This window comes from Podarcis raffonei, chromosome Z, assembly GCF_027172205.1.
Source record: "Podarcis raffonei isolate rPodRaf1 chromosome Z, rPodRaf1.pri, whole genome shotgun sequence".
In the NCBI taxonomy this organism is placed as follows: domain Eukaryota; kingdom Metazoa; phylum Chordata; class Lepidosauria; order Squamata; family Lacertidae; genus Podarcis; species Podarcis raffonei.
Genome location: NC_070621.1, coordinates 29472760 through 29498070, shown reverse-complemented (window position 1 = coordinate 29498070; position 25311 = coordinate 29472760). Strand labels below are relative to the sequence as shown.

General features: G+C 43.1%; 1 protein-coding gene across 2 annotated transcripts in view; it reads right to left on the bottom strand.

The window, feature by feature from the left end:
* Positions 1-5944: 5944 nt before the first annotated feature.
* SH3BGRL (SH3 domain binding glutamate rich protein like) overlaps positions 5945-25311 on the bottom strand; it is an 83384-nt gene continuing 64017 nt past the window's right edge. For both annotated transcript variants that reach the window (XM_053374500.1, XM_053374502.1), the window contains 3 exons: positions 15090-15275; positions 9813-9893; positions 5945-6554 (listed from right to left, as the gene is read on the bottom strand). In XM_053374500.1, coding sequence (XP_053230475.1) covers positions 6522-6554; positions 9813-9893; positions 15090-15275 — 300 coding nt within the window. In that variant the 3' untranslated portion in view covers positions 5945-6521. The remainder of the gene's footprint in view (positions 6555-9812; positions 9894-15089; positions 15276-25311) is intronic.

Below are 25311 nucleotides of genomic sequence, written 5' to 3'. Positions count from 1 at the left end.
GGGTATGTGTCCTTCCTCCTTTGGCATTTCATTTTCGATAGAGGAAAGTAGGCTGCAGGTGTGGGTTCGCTTGCATGGAGAAGGTCCCTGGTTCCATCTCCAGGTGGGAATGTTCCCTGCATGAAACTTTGAAGAGCCACTGCTGGCCAGTGTAGGCAATGCTGAACTTGATGGACCATTTGTGTGACTTGGTATAAGAAAGCTTTGTGCCTATGAAAGGGTCAAATCTCTCCTCCTCAACTATTATGATCCTAGTAATTATCATCACTACCCTGGGGCTGCTTTGTGATTTATTTATTTTTTAATGCGTATTGAATGCAAAAATATGTATGCAATGTCATAGGTAAAGGTAAAGGTAAAGGGATCCCTGACCATTAGGTCTAGTCGTGACCGACTCTGGGGTTGCGGCACTCATCTCGCTTTATTGGCCAAGGGAGCGAGCATACAGCTTCTGGGTCATGTGGCCAGCATGACTAAGCCGCTTCTGGCGAACCAGAGCAGCACACGGAAACGCCGTTTACCTTCCCGCCAGAGCGGTACCTATTTATCTACTTGCACTTTGACGTGCTTTCGAACTGCTAGGTTGGCAGAAGCAGGGACCGAGCAACGGGAGCTCACCCCATCGTGGGGATTCGAAACGCTGACCTTCTAATCGGCAAGTCCTAGGCTCTGTGGTTTAACCCACAGCGCCACCCGCGTCCCTAATGTCATATGTAGTTTGGACCCAAATGCTGCTGTTCATCATCACTTCCTAAACCAGAACTCCCTTGTGCACTTGTGCAGAGCTACTGCAAGCCATTCTCCTCCCAACATCATCTACCCCTCCATCAGCCAAGATTTTGTGACTCTTTTGGTGGATACTTTAGCAGATCTCAGGGTTTTTCAGTACTTGCCAATATTTTCCTCTTGTTTTTCAGTGGCCCATTTGGGCTTCATTTCTGTTTGCTTTTAGAATATATGAATAAATATAAGAGAACACAGTAGAAGTGGGATCTGCTGTTGTAGGCTGGAGCAAAGGGAAAGGGAAAAGCTGAAGGCCACAGTCTCTCTAACATGGAAGCATGTTAGATATTACAAATAAACAAGACACTAGTAAAGCTTGTGTATGTGTGTGTGTCAGGTAGAAATCTTTATTATGAAATTCATACTACTGTAACAAAACAGAGTGAACGGAAAGATGCAGAAGTACATCTGTTACTACAGATTTTTTTGAAATCGATTTTCATTGCTGTGTGTTGATTACCATTATTAAGACTAACTTAGCAGAAAGACAAAATACCCTTCAAAGAAATCAGCAATTGTGAAAATATATATATATATTAAGAGAGAACCAGAACATCCTGTGATTTGATTTCCTAATCCAGGACCCAGAAAGAACACAGAAGAGGACAGAAGGATTTTTTTTAAAAACCCATTAAAAACAGGAAAGGCAGTCATTAATTAAAAAAAAACCCTTAAAAAAAACCCCAAGATAATTAAAAATGACAAGCCTGATTATTATTAATAAAAACAAGAAAGTCCTTACTTGAGGAAAGAGTACATTATCTCAGGTTTTAAATATAAAGCACAAGAATTCAATTTTACCAAGTCTCAAAAAGCAGTTTAAAGGCAAATGCTTATAAAGGAGATGTTGGCTTAGTTCTCACGGTGCTGCTGAATGTACATCTGGGGTTGCCTACTTTTTCAAGATGCAGGTGTGCCATGCATGACTGAATGTCGTTCCATACAAACAAACCACACCCTCCATGTAAACAGGGAATTTTCTTTTTGCATGATGTAGTTATGGCCTATAGTCACAGAATGAATTATATAGTAGTACAGTAGTACCTTGGTTTTCAAACATCTCGGAAGTCGAACATTTCGGTTTTCAAACAAACCTCGGAAGTTGAACATGCGACGCGGCTTCTGTTGAGTGCAAGATAGCTGTCAGTCCTTGGTTTTCGAACATTTCAGACCTTGAACAGTCTTCCAGAATGGATTATGTTTGAAAACCAAGGTTCCACTGTAGTAGTAGTACTACCATTTTAGAATGGGACAACAATGAATCACCTAAAGGGGTATACCTCAATGAGAATAAGCCTCTTGCTGGATTATTGTGCCCTAAGATTGCCATCAAGGCAGCCTGAACTACACAATCTTTTTTTCTTTAACAAGCTAGCAATAATGCTTGTTATAGATTTTTCACCATATCTCCTGGAATCATTGCTTGCTACCTGAACCTGCAAAGCAGTCCAGGGATAATAAATGGCACACTAACATTAAGAATTGAACATTTTCTTCCCAGAACACATGATAAAGTTGTCCTGAACTGGGATTCACAGTAGAACCAAGATCAAAACTGGGCACAATGGCTGTGACTGAACAAAACTGAATCCTAGAAGCAACAGCAGCAGCAGCAGCAAGGTTCGGCTCACAGCACAGATGAAAGCTTGTACTTACTTTGACCTTTGATATGAACATAAGACCTCTTCTAGCAGCTAGTTTCCAAATAGTGATTGGTTGGAAGCTTCCAGCAAGTGTAGGCAGCTATCCTGCCCAACTTCGGATCTTAGCCACTGATACTAAAGAGATCAACTGGAGGTTCCATTTTAGCAACTGTAGCTAAAATGTAGCTAACTGTAACAGGCATGGATAGGTCTGCCTTCTGTGAATTTATCTAATTGGCAGTTAAATTCATTTAAGACACAATCGTAGCTGTACCCTAAGACAGAGAATTCCATTATAATATGATGGTACCAACTACTAGTCATTGCCTCTTACTGGAAAAGTCTCAATATTCTATGAATACATTAACCCAACATTCACAGGTGCTGTTTTTGCAGGAATTCTATGGGTTTGCGAATTCTTTTTTAACAAAACAAAACAAAACACAAACAATTCTAAATTTGCAGGCTGTTTGGAATTGCTTTATTGCAATACTATGGCATGAGTCAATATGACAATTTAAGATGTTCCGTTGCCTTAGTGGTTGTAGAAATGACAATAAAAAGGAAATGTCAAAATTGCTTCCTGAAATTGGCTGTGATATTCCCTGCTGTCATACCCCCAAGACTGCCAAGTTATGATGATTCACGTAAGAATATTTGTTCCCACCCTCCCATACTGTGTTTGGAAGAAGCCACATTCCAGGGAAGGAGAGTGAAGGTGTTAAGGGGACTCATGAACTCAAGATCTTGTACCATTGCACACCATTCAACACAGAGAGAAGTGGGGACTTACATTCCAATTTAGAAGCACTATTTTCCCAGTGCTGACTCCGTGCGAGTTATATTTACATGTCCTAAAACAGCCACGTTTTTAAGGAAAGCAATTTTTTATCCCACTTGTAAAAGTGAGCAACTGAAAAACAACATCCACAACATAGTCCAAAGTTTCTAAAATGCATGCAAGAAACTTAAAAATATGCATCTGTTCAAGCTCAATATATGGACCACAACTTCAATAGGCCACCACTGTTCTTTCCGATGCAATGTGTTCATGCTTTTGTCCTTCCAACAGGAATTATCCTATCCCACCCTTGACTCAATTTACTACAGAGTGCAGTTAGAGCTGGAGCGTCTCCAGATGCTAACTCACTGGAGGACAAAGAAAGAGACAGGCAAAAAGGGATGGCTTCCTACTGTATGGCAAAACATGAAAACAAACCATTGGTTCACCCTACTTTCTGCAGTCCTACATCACTTTGGGCACACATGGGCAAATACAATGTGTGAATCAGGTCCCCATGGGCGTAGGCCACCTGCTTCAGTTATTAAAATTGCTGCCTATATATCTCTAATCTGGTTGAAACATGAATGATTAATCTGGATTGGGGAACCTTCTTCAGCCAAAGGGCCACATGACCTTCTAGACAACCTTCTGGGGGCCGCATGCCAGTGGTGGGTGATGACAGAAGCAAAAGTGGAACAACAATTTGCTTACATATCCCTCTGTATCTTTCATCTAGGAAAGCAAGAAGCACGATCAGAGCTTAAGGGCACATTATATCCTGGCAAAAACACTAAATAGGTATAAAGCGGGCTGATGTGACTTGAGAAGAGTCCCACAGATAAGGTACATTTGCTTCCCAGGCCTGAGGTTCCTCATCCCCTGATTAAGTCCCAGAGAATGAAGAACATGCTATGGATTTCTGTAGCCCTCCTTCTATCTTGTGCACTGGTCGCACTTCCATTTCCTAGGTCACTTCCAGGCAAGTGACTTATTGGGCATTCTACCTCATTTGTTTGCACAAAGCTTGTGGACAAGTTATATGGTGTGCACTGTTGTCAAGCATTCATTCTGTATTTTTTTGGGGGGGGGGGGAAGGTTACATTACATCATGTCAAACATCTGTTATGCTACAATTTTCCAATCACATCCTTTCGAAAGAAAATCATTTGGAGTGGGGGAAGTAGATTTATTGTTCAGGAGTGCCAAATCCACATTAAAGGTGTAGCCTAAATTTGCTGACATGCAACTGAATCCCAACTGCAGTTGTCTGGAAGTGGTCCTGGTTTCTTGTTTCATTGGTATGAATAATTAGGAAAAGAATGGACAGCAAGACCCTCTAAGCAACGATCTGAGACTACGGACTGAAGTAAGTTTGCAACCCATAGTTTGCAAGCAAGCAATAACCCATAGTTTTCTGATTCAGATGTCACTGCAAGCTACAATAATCACATCCCAAAGGACACAGAAAGGAGAATCCAGGCAGAAGAGGGGAGAAAGAAACATATTTTCCAATCCAAACAGAGCTCATACTAAGAAACCTGCTCAGAAACAGCATTTGGGCTAAAGCAAATATTGAAAGCTACTCCATAAACTGCTGTGCTTCCAACTCTTTTACATTACAGAGCTTGTAAAATAAGGCAGCAGCTGCTTTTGGACTGCACCCATTTCTTCAAACATTGCATCCAACATTTTCTATTGGGGGGAAAAACAGGTCAGCGAAGGAAGTCACATAACTGCTTTCTCTTTTAAACTTCACTGTCTTCTCAAAATATTCTGGAGTATGGAGACTTTACTCCTCAAGCTCATCACCCAGGTCTAACAAATGATAAGATGGTGACAAGCTACACTATGTCTAAAAAGGAAGCCTGATTCTCAGAGCGCTTGCATACAGTAGACAGTCCTGCAAAATGGTATGAATCCCATTCATAAACACACCAATTAAAGGGAGTGGGGGGAAACCCTTGAAAAGAAAATACTTGGTAACAAGGAGCAAGTAGACTATTAAGGTCAAAATCAACAGATTAGAAAGCATCTTTGTTCAATATACAAGGGGACAAGAGATAAATTGTGGCCAGTAGACAAAAGGTGTTTGGCAAGATATCACTGGATCAGAGCTTTGGCACACAGTCTTCAAGGTTACTTTCCAACTTAGAGGCCTCGATGAATCAGTCCCCCAGAATGCTTTCTGAGTGAGGTTATTGCCTGTTGCATGATAAAAGCTCAATATTGCACTAAATGAAAATCAACACGATGAGCAAAGATTGCTGAAAGCAGATTCATGGCATTGCAAATCCATGCTGACAAATCTGTAGAGGTGGCATTTTTTCTCAGTATCTCTCTTCCTACAAAGCAGCGAAGATTTACTCAGAATGACTATTATTCCAAATAGCAATAACTTGATTATGCTTTTCAAGTTCTAATACATACACGAGCAAAGTGGAATGGATTTTTTTTTTTTTTTTGCAAAACGTCGCATGAAAGGCTTCAAATTTTACAGAAGATGATGACCAGAGCAGGTTTATTTCTTGTGTTTTTTTGGCTTATTTGTAATATGGTTTGTTATGTACATTTCACCATGACTGCACTAAAATCTTACACAAGTAGGCATTTTCAGGTCCTTGAAAAGCAGATATAATGTAATCAAACCTCGAGTTTGTGAGAATTCCTCACATTGGTCACTCCAATGAAAATTATAAGGCATTTTTAATAAAGGTCTAAGCTGTGTGCTGAAAATTTCAAAATGCATCCTACAAATGAAGAAATACCCTAACCTCAGCAAGCAACTACAACTATTACTATACTACACTACACATTAACTTTTTGTATTTCAAAAATCACATTTAAAGAAACACCAACATTATTTTTCAGTAATGTTTTTGAGGCACTGGCGTTGATTAACAGAATTATTTGCTGCTGTTTCAGCGGTTGGATCTACAAGTATAACTACAGATTTGCATTACTAATAGTAAAATAAGGTGGGGTGTTTTTTTAAGTTTACAAAAAATAAAATAAAAAATTACACTATTGCCAAAAAGCAGATTGCACCACTTGGGTGAACAAGTGGGGGGAAATTCATTATTTCTAAACACTTCCTTTAATGACACCCTTTGTCTTCATGGCAAGTTTGAGTTTTCACTTGGCGTTTTCCATTTTATATTCATGTATAGTGGGGATGCCGTGTGCAGCAATCAGCATAGGGGGTGGGGGTGGGGCGGAATTCTTGAAGCATAGATATTTTTGCTACTGTATCAAAAAGCTGTTGAAATTTCCCTTCGCAGAACATTTAAGGCTTTAGGCACAAGGGAAAATATTCACGCTTCTTGCTTCGCCAGGGCTTCTGCCTCCTAGAACAACAACAACAACAACGTCATAAATAAACAAAATGCAAGGGTGTTATTACTATTAAAACAAAACAATGGCAACTTGGACACGTGTGTTTGTTTTGATGACAGACAAGAAAGGAAAAATTGTGGCGCTACTTGGGCAAATAACAAAGCCACATTGTGTAAATGGCAGCATTCCCACTGATCTCAGCTTATCTCTCGCAGGCCCAAGGAGACACTGTGTGCTAGCATAGGACATAAAAGGCAGACCAGCTCAAACACCGGCTGGGACTGCATAGTCTTGCCCCTTTCACACTGGTTGTGTCGCTCATTGCTGCTTCTGCCTTCTGCAACAACAGCGGGCAGGGAGTGGCTGGCAGTAGGAGGCCATGGACCCAGTGGGAAAGGGCAAGATGGCAGGGCTTCAACTAGTACTCAGCCATGCAATCCTAACCATATCTGCTCAGAAGCAAGTCCCACTGAATTCAATTGGGCTTACGCCCAGAGATGTGGGGTTAGGATCACCGCCCAAGTCACTTAAATGCCTGAAAGTTCATGTTTCAAGGTGGGCTCAGAGCATATCTGAATAGAGGCTGATCTATTAGGGTAGACAGGATACTACCCCACCAACTGCAGTCCTTCTTACTTACAGGCCAAGCCAGGGGTGGTCCTGCCTGCCATCTTCTTCCTCCTTAGTCTTGGTCTTCCACTTGCAGAGCTCAGCAGGAAGGAGGAGGATGGGTACCAAGCTAAAATTAGTGGGCTCTGGCTATCATTGGTTCTAGCTCTATCTACCTTCCTACCGCTCTACTAGTCCCAATAGGAACCAGCACCCCTGGAAGAATCTGTTCCAATGTCTCTTTATCCTACATCTGTCAAAAGTCTTAAGTTGCATTCTAATTTGTGAAACAGCAAACCTAGAATGTCCTACTTAGAGATGCTCAACAGCTACATTCCTATGTGTTTCCTGGATTGTGAACTCCATTTTTTGCTGTTGTTGGTGATGAGTTTTTAAACCAGCACATTTCTAGATGTTTCCATTTTAGAAACCTTGATTTTTTATTTTGCACTAAGTTGTTGCTTTGGGTATGTTTTAAACAAGTGTGTGTGTGTGTGTGTGTGTGTGTGTGTGTTTAAAAAACAACCACCCAGGTTTTCAGCACATACAGTATGTACTTAGCAGGGCCAATTCTGGCTCTCAGGTGTGTTTGCAAGGACATCACATGAACATTTTTTGTGTATACTCAAATCTTGCAATCAGCAATTCAGCAGCTAGGTTTTGAAAAGTCAAGGTATATCCCCCACAGTTTCTTTTCAGAGAAACTGGTGTGTGTGTGTCTCTGTGTGCGAGAGATATAACCAAAACACACACACATACACAAAAAACAATGGTTCACAATACAAATGCTAAATATTTTTAAATCCTCCCCCTTTTAAATTCAAAGAGTCAATAAGCATGACAGCTAATAACCTTAAGAACAGTAACCTTAAGAACCAACTTATCAGATCAAAAGGTGGGCTGGAGAGAAAATGTAGCACTGTGAACACTTGATAGCGAATCAATTACTCTTCAAACATGTTTACATAGAAGAATGCTAGCAGGCAAGCTAGTCCTATCTCATCTGATTGAAATCAGAAAAGAATTTTCCCATTTCAAGACCTCTCACAGGAATCCAGTGCTTAACTAACCTAGACAGCTACGCAAAACAAGTCTGTAAACTACCTAAGGCAAAAGTCTATTACAAAGAGACAGCACAGTTCCAAGAATGTTCAGATATTTCACGGCTAACATTCACCTTTACAACAAACGCTTCAGCAACAAGTTCTGATTCTTAAGGACTCCCTCTCCTGTCCCCTCTTGTGGATTGTTTCCCTACCCACCTCCTCTCTTTCCTACACATTACGGTAAGCACAGGATTTAAGCAGTCTACTTTCTGCCAGAAAAAGCAGCCAACCTGGATCAGGGCTAAGGTGGGTGGGGCGGAGAGGGAGAGAGAGAGAGGGAGAGGGAGAGGGAGGGGGGGTTTCAACCCTTTCCTCCCTGTAATACTGCCCCATCAAGGGTATACCAGCAATACACAGCACCATTGGGGCAATTAGCAGCGTGTATGTGTGTGAGTCAAAATACAGACTCACACACATACACGCTGCTAAATACCCTGTATTTTGTCTCCCTGCTTATTTAATTTATACGCAGAATACATCATGCGAAAGGCTGGGCTGGATGAATCCCAAGCTGGAATTAAGATTGCCGGAAGAAATATTAACAACCTCAGATATGCAGATGACACAACCTTGATGGCAGAAAGTGAGGAGGAATTAAGGAACCTTTTAATGAGGGTGAAAGAGGAGAGCGCAAAATATGGTCTGAGGCTCAACATCAAAAAAACGAAGATCATGGCCACTGGTCCCATCACCTCCTGGCAAATAGAAGGGGAAGAAATGGAGGCAGTGAGAGATTTTACATTCTTGGGCTCCATGATCACTGCAGATGGTGACAGCAGCCACGAAATTAAAAGACGCCTGCTTCTTGGGAGAAGGGCAATGACAGGCCTAGACAGCATCTTGAGAAGTAGAGACGTCACCTTGCCAACAAAGGTCCGTATAGTTAAAGCCATGGTTTTCCCAGTAGTGATGTATGGAAGTGAGAGCTGGACCATAAAGAAGGCTGATCGCCGAAGAATTGATGCTTTTGAATTATGGTGCTGGAGAAGACTCTTGAGAGTCCCATGGACTGCAAGAAGATCAAACGCATCCATTCTTAATGAAATCAGCCCTGAGTGCTCACTGGAAGGACAGATTGTGAAGCTGAGGCTCCAGTACTTTGGCCACCTCATGAGAAGAGAAGACTCCCTGGAGAAGACACTGATGCTGGGAAAGATGGAGGGCACAAGGAGAAGGGGGCGACAGAGGATGAGATGGTTGGATAGTGTTCTCGAAGCCACAAACATGAGTCTGACCAAACTGCGGGAGGTAGTGGAGGACAGAGGTGCCTGGCGTGCTCTGGTCCATGGGGTCACGAAGAGTCGGACACGACTAAACGACTAAACAACAACAACAATGTGTGTGAGTGTGTGTGTTGGAGGTGGGATGATTTTCAGTGGGATAATGGTGCAGAGGGTTAGGTGCCCCCAATGCTCCAGTCATTATCTGGATAGTGATCCTCCATAGATGCTTTCGGCAAAAGCACATAGCTTTTGTTTTACTAAAGAAGTGCAAATATTTATGCAAATACCTGTCTGGGGAAAAAAGCAGGCATTAAGATGAAATTATACATACCTTGGAACCAGGTGGGGCAGTCAAGCCTAAAAAGGCGTATACCGCATTATTCTCTCTAGCTTCGAAGAAATCGTCATAGTTCTTTCAGATTAAAAAAAAGCAGAAAGAGAATCAACATTCCAGCAACAACAATCCAGTTAGAATGGCTCACCCAAGGGTCACCAACATGGCACCCTTGGGCACAGTAGAGCCCATTGAAGTCTTTCCCTGGCACTTGCAAAAACCATTCTCACACAATGCCCCCTTGGTTGTGAAGATGGTTATTGAAAAGTTCAAGAAGTTGGAAAAGCGACACTCCTTCCCACTTCCTTTTTCAACTCTACATCCTTTTCAAGACTCAGATTAATTCTACTGGTTCCAATGTTTACACTTAGGAAAACCAAAATGTTTGCGTAAGTGCTTATTCTCTCCCCCCACCTCAAACTCTCTCAGGGAGGGGCTGATCTGGGGAGTAATCAGAAGGCGCTCACCGCAAAATCTAAAGAGGCTGGTGAACCCTAGGCTAGTCTTTGAAATCTGGTAGGTGGGGGCTCATGCAGGGAGAAGTGTTCTCTAAGATTAGGTTATGAAGGAGACTGTATCTTGTTCTTCATTAGCTGCATTTGTAGGTGGGGTTTATTGAGTTGCTTCCCCACTTCTTTCAAGAAAGAACACTCTACTCCCACTGCCAGTTGCCCTAGGACCACAAAACAAAAACGAGGCATACTCTGGCCTGAGGCATCAGCCAGGGCCCCAAAGGCCGCTGGGACCTGCACTCCATGCCTCCTGGAAAAAGCATCATGTTAAGCAAGAGACCAAAAGGGACGCGGGTGGCACTGTGGGTTAAACCACAGAGCCTAGGACTTGCCGATCAGAAGGTCGGCAGTTCGAATCCCCGCGACGGGGTGAGCTCCCGTTGCTCGGTCCCTGCTCCTGCCAACCTAGCAGTTCGAAAGCACGTCAAAGGGCAAGTGGATAAATAGGTACCGCTCAGGTGGGAAGGTAAACACCGTTTCTGTGCGCTGCTCTGGTTCGCCAGAAGCGGCTTAGTCATGCTGGCCACATGACCCGGAAGCTGTACGCCGGCTCCCTCAGCCAATAAAGCGAGATGAGCACCGCAACCCCAGAGTCAGTCACGACTGGACCTAATGGTCAGGGGTCCCTTTACCTTTAAGCAAGAGCCAAGCAAGCCTGGCTCTTACTGGCCAATAAAGGAGAAGCCGCTAGCTTTCCTTTTCCCACCTCATTCCTTCTTCTTTATTTCTTTCTTATCATGCCTTCAAGAAGTTGTCTTATCTTTTAACATATGTGCAGTGCTTAGAACATGTTGGTGCTTTTAATATTTCCCCTCTAAATTTCTTCCTTGGAACTCAAGGCAATATATATGGATTCCCAAGTCAGTCTCCCAATTTGGACACTGACTAGATCCCAACCCACTCAGCTTCAGCAAGTTATATCAACTAACTTTTTGGACCACACCCTGAGATCTTGTAAGAACAGACCAAAGGCCTAACTAGTTCAGTTTTCTGTTCTCATCACAGCCAGATGCCTCCAGGAAGTTTGTTGGAACCTGCCTGCCTGCCTATTAACCTCATTTTCATAGACTTAATTCCATGTTCCCCCAATACAGGAAGCAATGCCACCCATTGCTCAAATGAGGGCCTTTGGGGTGATGGCCCCATAGTGGCTGAATGCTCTCCCCTTAGGCAACTTAGTTATATACGTCTGGCATTCAGAAATTGGTACAAAGCTCACATGTCTTTGGAAAGGCTTTGGAATCATAGGATCCAACTCCCAGGGGCCAAGGGATCTTCAACCCCCGCCCCAAATAAAATATTTGAGTGTGCTGCCCCCCCCCAAGTTGATGGGCATTGCCAATTAAATGGCACCCATGCACTGCGTCATGTGATTGATTATACGGGGTGGGGCTTACCAAGGGACCCCCCCATATTTTATTCAAGTTGGCACCCCTGTTTGGTGTGACAATGAGTTGGATTTATTGATGTATTTTGACATCATAGGATTGCTAGTTTCAATTAGCCTCAGGAGAAAGTTATATCTGTATACAGCCTATGCAAATGTAACCTAGCCAAGATTTTTTTAAAAACTTGGGGTGTGGTTTTTTGAATGTGATTGAACAGTTTTTTATTGTAACATATACGCTACTCTTTTATTATTGGTGTTAATATGAAATTGTTCTCGCAATTGTTGATTTTATGTTGTATTGCTGTTTTCATTGATAAAAGCTTCATTGATAAAAGCATATTTTTTGTGTGGAAAGACATCATACAAATAAAGTGAAGATGATATCTTACTGTTTTTTAGAATCCCCCCCCTTTAATTGCTAAGTTGCATTTTTATAAACTACCTTGAGCGTATATAAAGGCAGGACAGGTTTTAAAGTGTGTGTGTGTGATAGTAATTATATTCTATTTCTTACCCACCCTTCATGAGAAGAGCTTGCTTGAAAAGTTGTCATATCTAGTTCAGGCTGGGAATTAGAATGTCTGGCAATCGTCTAGCTCCCAAATACCGCATTAAGCTCCAAAATTTCTAACATTAACAATGTATAGCTTGAACATGGTGCCAAGACAGTAGGTCTCAGTATCCATGGCAACAGCAATACATGCATCTTTAAACTCCTACTCTGCTTCTTCCTCCTCCAGGTTCTAAAGGACTGGATAATTGCCCGCTAGGCCAAGAGGCACAACATCTGATACTTGCAGAAGACACAGATGTTCCCCCCCACTGCCCAACTGACACCCTGGAAGATGCCAACAGTGAGCATCTCATTTCTTGCTATCAAGTTGTAATTCAGAAATGAGAGGCCATGCATCTTTCTGTAACTTTTCTGTGCTTGTAATGAATCAGTCTTTTAGTGTGGCACACTCCCCTATTCTCTGGGTAGCCAGCTTCACTGTACTGTTTTCAACATCTTCTGAAATCTACCCAATATTTGTTTTTTAAACTGCCAGTTTTTAAAACTGCAAACCAGTTAGAGGATTGGATTTTTAAAAAAAATTAGGCAGTGTATAAATCTTTTAAAAAACAAAAACAAAAACCCAAACCCAAACCATCAAATCACTATCTTTTGAAGCAGTACTCTTTAATAATCAGCATCCTATTTAAAAATGAAAAATTTGAATTAAAAACATGGGAGGAGATTGATGCTGCAATCCTGTACAGATTTGCCTGGAGTGAATGGAAATTATTTCTGAGTAGGCATTGCACAGGATGACACTGGTAAATCCCAAAGCTTTCTGTGTCTTGAATGATGGAAATCTAAGTTAACTCAAACAGGAAGCCAAAGGCAAAAGGGGAAGCTACACATTTCCACATTTTAGCGGGACTGGATCCAATTTGCACCAGGGAAAGTTCAAGCGTATACACTTCTTAAGCAAATACAGTATAATGTATTTTGGTAAGGTAGAGTTGCTGTTTTTAAGTGACAGCTGGTGTTCTGACCCCTGGAAGGGAAAGGATAATGAAAAATAGACCACCCAGATACACCATTTCCTTTCAATTATTATTATTAATTAACCATCACCAGCGACACAGAACACATTGCTGGATTCAGTCAGGTTGACTCTATACTGCCAAGTGTGACAGAGGAAACCAGTAATTTTGCAACTGCAGTTGAGAAAATACTAGTGTTTAACGGAGCCAGCGGGAGGTTTTTCAATTCCCCCTGTGATGTAATCAGCCTAGCTCTTTAATGCAAAACCTCTCCCACCAAAGGTCACAGATCTCGGGCAGGTCAGACGGGAGAACCAAAGTGAAGTTAGCCAAGGAGCTGCCATTAAGGGCAAAACATTTTGCATGTCTTCAAGTCATAAAGGCCAGGCACCTAAAGCAGAGTCTCGTCTTATGAGTACCAGGGGAATAACACAGAAAGCTCCAGATCAGCCACAAGAAAACAGGAGAAGGGGGTTAGAATATGAGCATACTGCATGGTTTTTACACACTGGGCAACTTATTACATGGTTTTAACTCCTCAAAAGGTTCTGACTCCTCAAAAGATTCCATCAACAGTGTCTCTGAAAATTTTTACACATCCTTTGGGAAGACAGGCAAACTAATGCCAGTGTACTGGATGAAGCAAAGATCACCAGTGTCAAAGCAATGATTCTTCAACATCAACTTCGTTGGACTGGTCATGTTGTTCAGATGCCTGATTATCGTCTTCCAAAGCAACTACAGTGGTACCTCAGGTTAAGTACTTCATTCGTTCCGGAGGTCCGTTCTGAACCTGAAACTGTTCTTAACCTGAAGCACCACTTTAGCTAATGGGGCCTCCTGCTGCCAGAACACGATTTCTGTTCTCATCCTGAAGCAAAGTTTTTAACCTGAGGTACTATTTCTGGGTTAGTGGAGTCTGTAACCTGAAGCGTATGTAAACTGAAGTGTATGTAGCCCGAGGTACCACTGTACTCTATCCCAACTTAAGAATGGAAAGCGAAATACCGGTGGATAACAAAAGAGGTTTAAAGACTTTCTCAAGGCAAATCTTTAAAAATGTGCTATAAACACCAACAATTGAGAAACACTGGACTGCAAGCACTCCAAATGGGCTTTACCAAAGGTGTCATGGGCTTTGAAGACACTCAAACTCAGGACGAAAGGGAGAAACGTGCTAAGAGGAAGGCATGCTTGGCAAATCCTCACCGTGATCAACTCCCACCTGGAAACCTATGTCCCCACTGTGGAAGGACATGTGGATCCAGAATTGGCCTTCACAGTCACTTAGGGACTCACTGTTAAGACCGTGTTCATGGAAGACATGGAAGAATCTTACTTGGCTACGAGTGATCGCCAAAGAAGAAGACATGGTTTTAAATTTAATCAGAAAACCTTTGGGGGTCTAGGGAGATTGACATGCTTTTTAACCTGTTTGTAAGTGTTATATTTGTAACCATTTATATATGAAGCTGTTTTATGCTGAGACAGATCATTGGTCCATGTAGCTCAGCATTGTTTACACTGACTACCTAGAGACTCCAGGGAGTGAACCTGGGGCTTTCTGTGTGCAAAGCAAATGCTCTACGACAGAGCTACAGCCCTTCGCCAAACTTTTAATACAAAGTACAAAAAATGAGGACAAGAAAAAGAAACTGCTGCCCCCTGTCAAAATATCCCCTGCCACCACCCCCCCCAAACTGAAATTTGGCTCCTGAAAATTGGATGTTCACTTTTGGACTAGGATGGAGGATTTCTTCTCAGCCCTAATTTCAGGGCTTGCACAGGAGAATTTCCCCCTGTATCCTTCCAAAAGGCAGGTAAGAGAGGCCTGGTTCTCACCCCAAGGTACCGGCCGTCATTGAAGATTCGTGGAGGCAAAGGATTCCCAGTGGTCGGCCGGCAGTTTTCGGGGATGTTCTCCCGCATCCATTTGCGGTTCTCTTCATTGGCCGCGATGTCCTTCTCCTCATACTCTATCTTGTTGACTTCCAAAAAGCCACACACGTCCTGCTGTTGCTTTTTAATCTGGAACAAAATATATATATAGGAATCAGGCGGGAATAGAAAATTAGTAATAACAAGATCAAATCTCATGGATCAGGGGTAAGCTGGGGGGGGGGGGAGAGAGAGAGGTATGTCTTTACAAGACATTCTGAAGCAACTGATGGATGATGTTTCATGTGCAACGGAAGGAAGTGCCTCACAGTGCAGGGGCAATGGTAGGAAATGCCCATTTTTTGTTTACCGCCCTGTAATACTCTGTAGTGTTTACCATGAGTAAAATCTCCCCAGGCAATCTTAGTGATTTTGCAAGTCTATACAGAAGGAAAGGCAGTCTTTCAGGCAACCTGGTCTCAAGCCGTTCAGGGCTTTATATATTAGTAACAATATATTGAACATGTCACTGTAACTGATTGTCAGGCAATGAAGTTCCCTCAGCACAGGTGCAATAATGTACACGACTGGGTGCTACAATCAACATCATGGCCACAAGGTTCTCACCAGCTACACCTTATGGACCAGACTCAAGTGAAGCCCCCACAAGAAGGCATTACAGCAGTCCAAATGTGAAGTTATCAGTGCATGAATCCCAGTAGCCAAGCTATCCCTGTCCAGGAAAGGGCACATTTGGCATACCAAGCTAAGCTGGTGACCAGCAACCAAATTGCTGTTATGGGTGGGACTACAAGGAGGTTCTCTAAGGCCAATCATAATGCACAGGCAGGTTTCTACAAATAAACAAAGTGAACTACTCCTGGCCTACAGGAGCATATAACCATGGTTACTACCATTTCTCACCCAAATGTAACCTACATTATTTATTCACTCGTGACTGGATAATATCCTGGGTTGTTGGCATCCATCTGTCTTGAGAGACAATGGAGGACACACTCCTTTACAGAAAGGGCCAAAAGCTCAGTAGTTGATCATCTACTCTGCATGCAAAAGATCCCAGATTCAGTCTCTGGAATCTCCAGGTAGGGACAGGAGAGCTGCTGCCCGTCAGTGTAAACAATACTGGGCTAGATGGACCAGTGGTCTTACTCAGTATAAAGACAGATTCCTATGTTGGTATAATGAAACTGTAGGATTCAGGCAGCACATCTGTCCATCTCCAGATAACTCCTGTCACTAGAAAATAAGCTTAAAAAGAGGCTGGCTTTAAGCTAATGAGACTACTGTTAAGAAAAGCAGCACTACAAACACTGTGTTACTTCCGATTCAGGCCAGATGCTGGACTCTTCAAGCAGCTTTCCCATATTTGGACAAGTAAAAACACCCAAATCCTCCACTGAGCAGATGTGAGGTCAGAAGATAGGCAGACAAGCTCCAAATATGGTAGCTAAGCTCCTTGGCATGCTGGAGTATAGAGGCTGAAAGGGGAAGCAAGAGGGAGAAATACAAGTTGATTCTCACGTCTGAAGCTTCTGGTAGGATGCTCATTCAGCTACGTACACTGCAGTGACATGAAGGATGAAGGCAGAGGCATGGTCTACACATGCAGCAGAACAGGATGGGGAAATGGACTAGACTAATTGAGACTGCAAGTCTGAATGTTGCCTTGGCATTACAGCTCCTTCCTTGCAAATAGAAAACCAGCACAACAGGCAAAGGGCTTGGCTAGAATGACCTCTCTGATGTCCTAGTTTTCTCTCTGCTAGGAGGTATTTGTTGACAGGGCTACAGCCATTCTACCACCTCATTCTGCTGCATGTGCAGAGCAAGCCCAAGAGACAATATTGTCTAAGCCAACCTTCACCAGCCTCCTAACATACCTGCACACAATTCCTTGTCACCTATGGCTATCAAGGTGGTGCTATACTGCAAGGCTGCCTTAACTAATCCTCATCGTTGTTTTTTTTAGGTTTTTTTGCAGAAAGGAAATACGAATGTACAGGGTCATGCAAGCAAGGGGATGTAACTTGTACTGTCAAAGAACAGACATAGAGGAGAAAATTGAAACAGACTTTTAAAGAGAAAACAGAAACGAAAACCACACCTTTTGACAAGGGTCTGTGTGGATGGCCAGTCACACCGTGGATACTTTCAAAATTAATTAAACAATCCAGAAATGATTCTGCTCTCTGGAATAAGCTTGTCTCAAGCCAGGAACTGCTCTGTGTTTTACAGAAACACTGTGTAGTCAGTACTCTAGCTCACACTCTTCTCTAATTAATAAAGCAGCAAGCCAGCGGTACAGAGCTGAAAATTTTCTGAATTATTTTCCAGGGCTTTCTGTATCCTAAGCTCATTAGTAACAACAAATAGATGGCAATTACAAATAAAATATTTGGAATGCTTGACAATTTCAAAGGTTGGTTTTTTTAAAGCTTTGCTTACTAAACGCAAGAGTAATAAACATGCTAAAATGAGATCACTCTCTAGAGCACGGGGAAAACCCACACAACAACCTAGTTCAACTTGCTGTCTGCCTTTTTAAAATGTGTATTTGGCAAAATGTCCTTCCAGTGGAGTAGGGGAGGGGAGGGCTTTAAGTCTCCACAGGATCGCTTCTAGAGTGCCAATCAGCTATAGAGCAGGCACAAGACAGAATGATTCTTGAACACTGTCAGACCAACAGCAAGACAGAATGGAAAAAGAAATTTATGTCACACAGTGAACTCGGGAATAATGGTGGGTAAAGGTAAAGGGACCGCTGACCATTAGGTCCAGTTGTGGATGACTCTGGGGTTGCGGTGCTCATCTCACTTTATTGGCTGAGGGAGCCAGTGTACAGCTTCCGGGTCACGTGGCCAGCATGACTAAGCAGCTTCTGGCGAACCAGAGCAGCGCACGGAAACGCCATTTACCTTCGCGCCGGAGCAGTACCTATTTATCTACTTGCACTTTGACGTGCTTTCGAACTGCTAGGTTGGCAGGAGCAGGGACCGAGCAACGGGAGCTCACCCCATCGCGGGGATTCGAACCGTCAACCTTCTGTTTGGCAAGTCCTAGGCTCTGTGGTTTAACCCACAGTGCCACCCGCGTGCCACAGCGCCAGGTAGGGCAAAAGGCAAGGAGCCCAGCAGTAGGGGGAGTCTCCATGCTCCTACCTACTGAGGGTGACACTGAGGATAAGGGGGAATAATAAGCTGGCAACCAGTACTGTCTCTTAGACTGGATATAAGACGGCAGGCTGGCACCCCATCTGCCCTAAAAGGATGTGCCCATAGCTCAGGTAAGAGTCACAGAAGTGTGCAGTAACAAAAGGGTCTGAAAAGCCAGGAAGCACAATTAAGCTATTTTGGGTAGGCCTATCAGCAGCCCTGTTTCCTGAGGAACGCTTAGGAGAGCTGCAGACTGAGAAGCCAGAACAAATAAATTCGCCCCAGCTTTGCCCTCATTTCAGATCAGCGGGGCAGGGTTCAGGATCAAGTGCATCCAGGTCTCTGCTGGGCCTACTCTGCCTAGGGCTAGCTCAACCTGTCCCAGCTACAAGTTATCCTTTGTTCTGCTTGCTTTATATACCTAAATACCACAAACAAAGTATCTTGGCGCTAATTATCACACATCCATAAAAACAACACAAAAGTAATTTAACCTCTGGGCAACGATTCACAAATAGCTGACGGATTGAGCAAGACACATCAGAAGCAGGCATTTGAAACAAAGTGCTGGCTTGATATTGTATTAATTAGGCAACGAATTCCCCAACCAAGGCACAGATGCACTAAACATCCTGTTTCTTGCAGGAGCAAGGCACCCTTTTCAACTCTGGCTCCGGCCTGGTGGAACGCTCTGCCTCATGAGACCAGGGCCCTGCAGAATCTGATTTCTTTCCGCAGGGCCTGTAAGACAGAGTTGTTCCGCCTGGCCTTTGGCTTGGAGCCAATTTCATTCCCTCCCTCCCTCTCTTTCTTTTTTATTTTCCTTTCTCCCCCTGCGATGAGGCTACATTTTAATATTTTAATGTTTCAATATTTTAATGCTGTATTTTAATTTTGTTTTTAAGTTGTATTCATTTAACTTGTTTTTATTATTGCTTGTTAGCCGCCCTGAGCCTGGCCTTGGCTGGGGAGGGCGGGGTATAAATAAAAATTATTATTATTAATTATTATTATTATTATCATCATCATCATCATCATCATCATCATCATCATCATCATCAATAGTGCCTCTCTGGCTGAAGACAAAGATTGGCTAGGGATACATGGTGCAAGGTAAGCTGGTCCCAGACTGTGAATTAAGAGGAAGAATTTGACTTTGTAGCCTATAGACAGCTAGTACAGATCCTATGTTACTCAAAGGAGAATGTCTTCCTGACCCCAACCATCTCACATCCTGCAGCAAAAGAAAACCCACACTCTGGAAACAAATATATGGGTTCATTACTTAACTGACGGTAAGCCCCCTCAGCGCCCTCACAGAACTACAATTCCCAAGATTTCCTTGGAGAGAGTTAGTTTTCAATATGAGCAGTACCAAAAGGTGTATTTTTAAAAAACAACAACCAGGAATGACACTCATTGTTTCTGGCATACCACTAAGTTGTACAGGGCACCCTTGGTGCCAGCCCACAGGATCTGTCCATTCAAATTGCCTGAACTGCTGTTGATAAAACTCAGAAGAAGAGAGCCGCTTTTCAGTGGAGCGATAACAAGGGAGAGATGGGCTGCTGCCAAGTCAAATTAATTTATCCACAGGGAACTAAGCCAGTCTGGAGGTCCTAACTGCATGTCGCTTTGACATTCCAGAGAACACCAGGAATGCGCATACCATTCCAATTTGAAAGAGCACCCTGCGAAAGTGCCCAGCTGAGAACAACAGTTGTGCTTTCAGAGTCTAAAACGAACACAAAACCAGCCAAGAAGTTAACCTGCATGCCACAAACAAACAAAGCCAAGAACTTTTATTTCTAAAGGGCACAGAATTTCCTAGCATTACTGTAAACGAAATAAAAGGAAACTCTGAAGCAACTGGAATTTGATGTGGCTGCTTGAGTCTAGCTGGGCTTTTCGGCTTTTCACTTTTTGAAAAGGCAACTTTTTTCCACTTTCTGGAAAAGTAGGGAACCTTTATCAAGCCAAGGCCCCTTTCACTTATGGGAAATCTTCTGGGGGCCACGTGCTTATAGTGTGCAGGGCCAGAGACAGAAGTGAGCAGAGTAACACATGCAAATTTTAGCTTTGTATCGGAGGCTTGGATTCCTACAGTAGCCTATAAACACTCACAAACCCATCTCTCTTCCAGGGAAGCAAGAAGCAGTTTCAGAGTTCAAAGACCCATCCTGCCTGGCAAAGGCACACAAGAAGGATGCAAAGCAGGGCTAGTGAGAGTGTGACCCAGAGAAAGGAGGGGTGGCTGGGTACGAGAGTGACCTGGTAAGAATCCCAAAGGCCAGAAAGAGAGATCTAGAGGGCTGAGCTTTTGGAAATTTTTGCTGGCCCGGGTGCATGCCTGCTCCTTCCTTCCCATCAGCTTGTATATTTGTAAATCAAATGAGATAAACATAGCACAAATCTCCAAAACTTCCTCCTTACAAAGAAACTGATCCTGTAAAAATGATGTGGGGCATACAAACAAATCCTCCAGAAGACTAGCCATGTTAGCCCATTGAACCAAAAAAAGATCAACCAAGGAATAAGCCTACAAAGTCATTCAGCTGAGACAGTTGCCTCCTTTTGTCTTCAATGAAACATAAAGGGCTTGGGTTCAGACATAGCTTGTGGAGGACATGAATATACCCAATTTGCCCTTAGGGATTTTTTGGTAAAGCAACCAACCCTTCAGCTAGAGCTGCTGGAAGAGATGGCTCAAACAAGGTAAATGCATAACCTGATGGTTATAGACAAGTCATTGTTTAGCTATACAGTGGTACCTCGGGTTACAGACGCTTCAGGTTACAGGTTACAGACGCTTCAGGTTACAGGCTCCACTAACCCAGAAATAGTACCTTGGGTTAAGAATTTTGCTTCAGGATGAGAACAGAAATCGTGCCGTGGCAGCGGGAGGCCCCATTAGCTAAAGTGGTACCTCAGGTTAAGAACAGTTTCAGGTTAAGAATGGACCTCCAGAACGAATTAAGTTCTTAACCCAAGGTACCACTGTAGTGTGAACAAGATCATAAAGCAAGGGCTGGTGAAACTGAGCCCCTCTGAATGTTGCTTAACTATAATTCCCAACATCCCCTGTTACTGGTTATGCTGACTAGGAATTGTGGCAGTTGGAGTCCAACACTATCGGGGGGGGGGGGCATGTCACAGGCTCCCCACTCCTGCCTGAAAGACTACCAGGTTTACTGCTGCAGAAAATTTTGTTAGCTACAGACTACTTCACCAGTTGCATATTGTGCTCATCTCACAAGAAGTTTGGCAACCTTTAAGTGCCAAACGGTGCCACAAGATTTAGAGTATTTCGATTTAGAGTTTCCTGAAGGCTACATAAACATAACACCCTGGAATATTACAGCTCACTCTTCTTCCTTAAAAAGAACATTAATAAACACAAGCTGTTTTTTTCCCTCTGCCACTGCCATTTCCAGATACTCAGGTTGCACAAACCTTCACAACATTCCACTGAGAGAAACAAGAGGTAAATTTGCAATAAATCAAGAGACAGCACTCATTGCTGGAAGCAAAATGCCATCTTGGCTTTGACTTTTTTCACTTTCTATTTCAGTAGCAAACCAGAGTCAGAACTGATTCAAAAGTAGAACAACGGTGCTCTTCAATTATCAACCCTACAGATTAACCTCCTCACCAAATCTATCAATCATTTAATGCTTTAGTTTATTAATCTGCAAAAGAAAACTATTTAAAAGCTTGTGGCCAAGTTTTCTCTCTCTTGAATGTGCAGAAGGAAAGACATAGAGCCAGTTCACACCTAATGCTAAACCAAACTATGTCTTCAGGAGAATGCACAAACAAGTATCGTAGGTTCCTCAAGAGGAGATCATGGTCACAGTGCTCCTCCCCCAATCCTCCCACTGCTGCTGTGCTAAGCCATGATTTGGTTTAGCCTGTCATCTGAACTTGGGTTTATGGTTTGTCTTGCTCCACTAGCAGCAGCAACAGGGCTGAAGAGAAGCAAAGAGATGTCAATCTCTGCCCCAGGAGCCAGGGCTTTTGGGCTAAGTCACAGCTTGGCTTAAGGCTCCATTTGAACCAACTTACTATGGTTTGGAGCTCTGTGGAATAGCCTGTGAGAAGCAGCACACATTGTTTGGAAAACAAAAGCAGGCAAGAATTTCTAAACTGTGGTTTGTGTTGTACATTTGGAAGCTGAAACTATAGTCTGGGTTCTAAGTTATGATTATTGCAATCCATGGTTTAGTGTGATGTCCAAATTGAGACAATGCCACTCAGTGGTGCAGAGGCAGGTAGGGATGAGGTTCTGATAATTATTTAACAACAGGGCAACAAGGCCAGATCCTGGGGTGCTATTTGCTAATCTTCTACATGCCAAATAAATAGGCTTTATTCTGAGAGAAACCCATCAAGGAAGCTAGGCAGAAAAAGAGGTAGATTGGCATGGTATGCATGGATAAAAGGGAGGGCGTGGAGAAGGATTTCCAAAGTCCCAAGCAAAATGACACAGAACAGTGAAAAAGCTTTTGAGTTCACCAGTATTCTTCATCAGACTAGATGTTAAGCAAAGCAGGATTTGAGCGGAAAATGCTCAAAATGTGCAAAAAACTCTAGCTTGGTGTTCAAGCCATAGTATGCACTGGCCAAACAAAATTCATGAAGGGCCGTGGCTATGGTTGTCACAGAGTGCCAGCATTTACTACCACACCACTTTAAGAAAACGGCCAAGTGGACCTCACTCCTCAGTCTCCCAAAGACTTCTAGCAATCCTGCTAATAGGGTGCTGAGTACCCTCAGCTGGTGCTGACATCTCTTCAGACCATAGGGCATTCAAGCACCATCAGGACATTTGCAGCAAAGAGCTCCAAGCGCTTTCCCTGTTGCTCTGCATTGCATGAGGTCTGATAAAACATGACTATTTTTAGAAGTGGGTAATTACTGCTGAACTCTTGCTGCTTCTGCTGTCTCAGGCAAAGGGGCTTTTTTGAGCCAAGAATCACACATGAAGTCATGTCACCTGCAAAAGCTTGTGCAGCTGGCGACAAAACATTCTGGGCAACTGGTGGACAATCAAAAAAGCACATGCATACAGTATATGTGTTTGATGGTGGCTTTGAAAATGCATATGCAATGCACCAAAATGTTCAGGTAGGAGTTGTGCTGAGAGAATAAAAAAATACCAAAAAAAAAAAAAATCTCAAAAAAATAACTAGAAAAGATGTAAGGGTTTCAGATGGTGAACTTTTTTTTAGTGAAAACTAAACACATCTCACCAAGTGTGAATTGCTAAGACTGGATACATTTAGGACTGATGATGCAAGCAGTGGACTAGCTTCAAGGTCACCAAGCCATTTCCTTCATGTGTGTGCCTTGAAGGCACATACAGGTAATATCACAAATGGCAATGGCACATTTAAGCTACATGAGAATCAGCCTCTGTAAAGTTCTCATCCCACCACAGATAGGATAGTACAGAACCGGGATCTGGGACCTTCTGTAACAAAGCCACTGCTAAGCTACAGTGCTTCCCTCAGACCCAGACGCTTGGAGAACTTCATCCAAAAAAGAGGCTTTGGACCTGCAGGAAACCCCAGTACACTTGAAGAACCATGTTAAGCAGCCCAGCTTGCCCAGACGTTTCACCTTGGGCATTGGACAAGCCTGTACATTGCTTCAAAGGATCCAGAATCTTTGCCTTCACTCTCCCTCTCCCCTCATGAGCTAAGCCAGAGGAGGGTCCAGTGGGAGAACTGGTGGAAGAGTATCTACCAGGCTGCAAAAAGGCCAGAGGTCTAATCAAGGGGAGATGGTATCAGGTGCATCGTGCAGTCACCAGGTGATGGAACAGGCTCTTCTTGCATAAAACTACTTGGGGTGCTTCCAGACAGAGATTTATTGCAGAATCAGTGTTACTTTGGCACATAATTTTTTTTTGCGTTGTCCACATGACATAATTCTCAACCAAATACCAGTGCGCGGCATTTAAACATAATAATAATATGGGTTTCTGTTTTATCATAGAGAATCCGTCAATAAAAAAAAATGTCTTCTACATCTGCAGTCACTGCTGGCATGGATGTTTGCTAGTGCATTTGGGGGAGAGGGCAGAGTCTGTCTTATCTGTTGTGGCATTTCGAGGGGAGTCTCTGTCACTTTGCCTCTACATCCATTTGCTCCTCACCTGAGCATTTGCTCCTCACCCAGCTATTTTGTTTCTGGCGATTTAAATGATACGGACATACTGGGTACCTATTTCCACATGCTGAGGCATGCTGGAATTTCAACAGGCCAGTTTGAAGGAGCTATTCTCTGAGGAGCTAAATACATGTGGGAAATTTCCATGGAGACAGCGGGTGGCATTCAACTAAAAACAGAGTCACAAAATTAATGAACTACCTTAATCATGTTCATTAGTTTTAATAGGTCTACTTCCTATAAATCACGGCATATACATCGGTTCCCTGGGAAGAGAAGATTGCTTGTTAAAGCACCCTGGTAACAGTGGCTCTACCAGGGGAATTGGGGGTGGGTTGCCTTCCAGCAACTCTCAGCACCCTTAACAAACTACCAAGAGCCTTCTTGGTGGGTGCTCCCGAACTTTGAACTCCCTCCCTAGAGCAGCTAGACTGACTCCCTCCTTGTTGTTCTTCCGCCGGAGGTGAAGATTTTCTTGTTCCAACTGGCTTTTAGGAACTGACTGCTTTGAATTAAAGCACTGCTGCTGTACTGGTTTTATTGTACAGGCAGTGACCATTTCACACAAGGGTTCCGTTCCTGGCCCCCATGCATATATAAGCATCCCCCATCCCGGTCCACCCCTCCCCACACCGTTCTGCCTTCTTCTGGGTCCAAAAGGACCCACATGGCGGCAATAGCATGTCACAATTTGACAAGCCTAAAATGGTCTCCACCTGTACTTACTGGCATGTTTTAAACAAATTTTATATATGAATATAGTTTCAATTCTATCAGTATTTAATTGTAATTTAATGATTGGTTTTTCTGTGTTTTTAAAGATTCTTGTTTTTATCAGT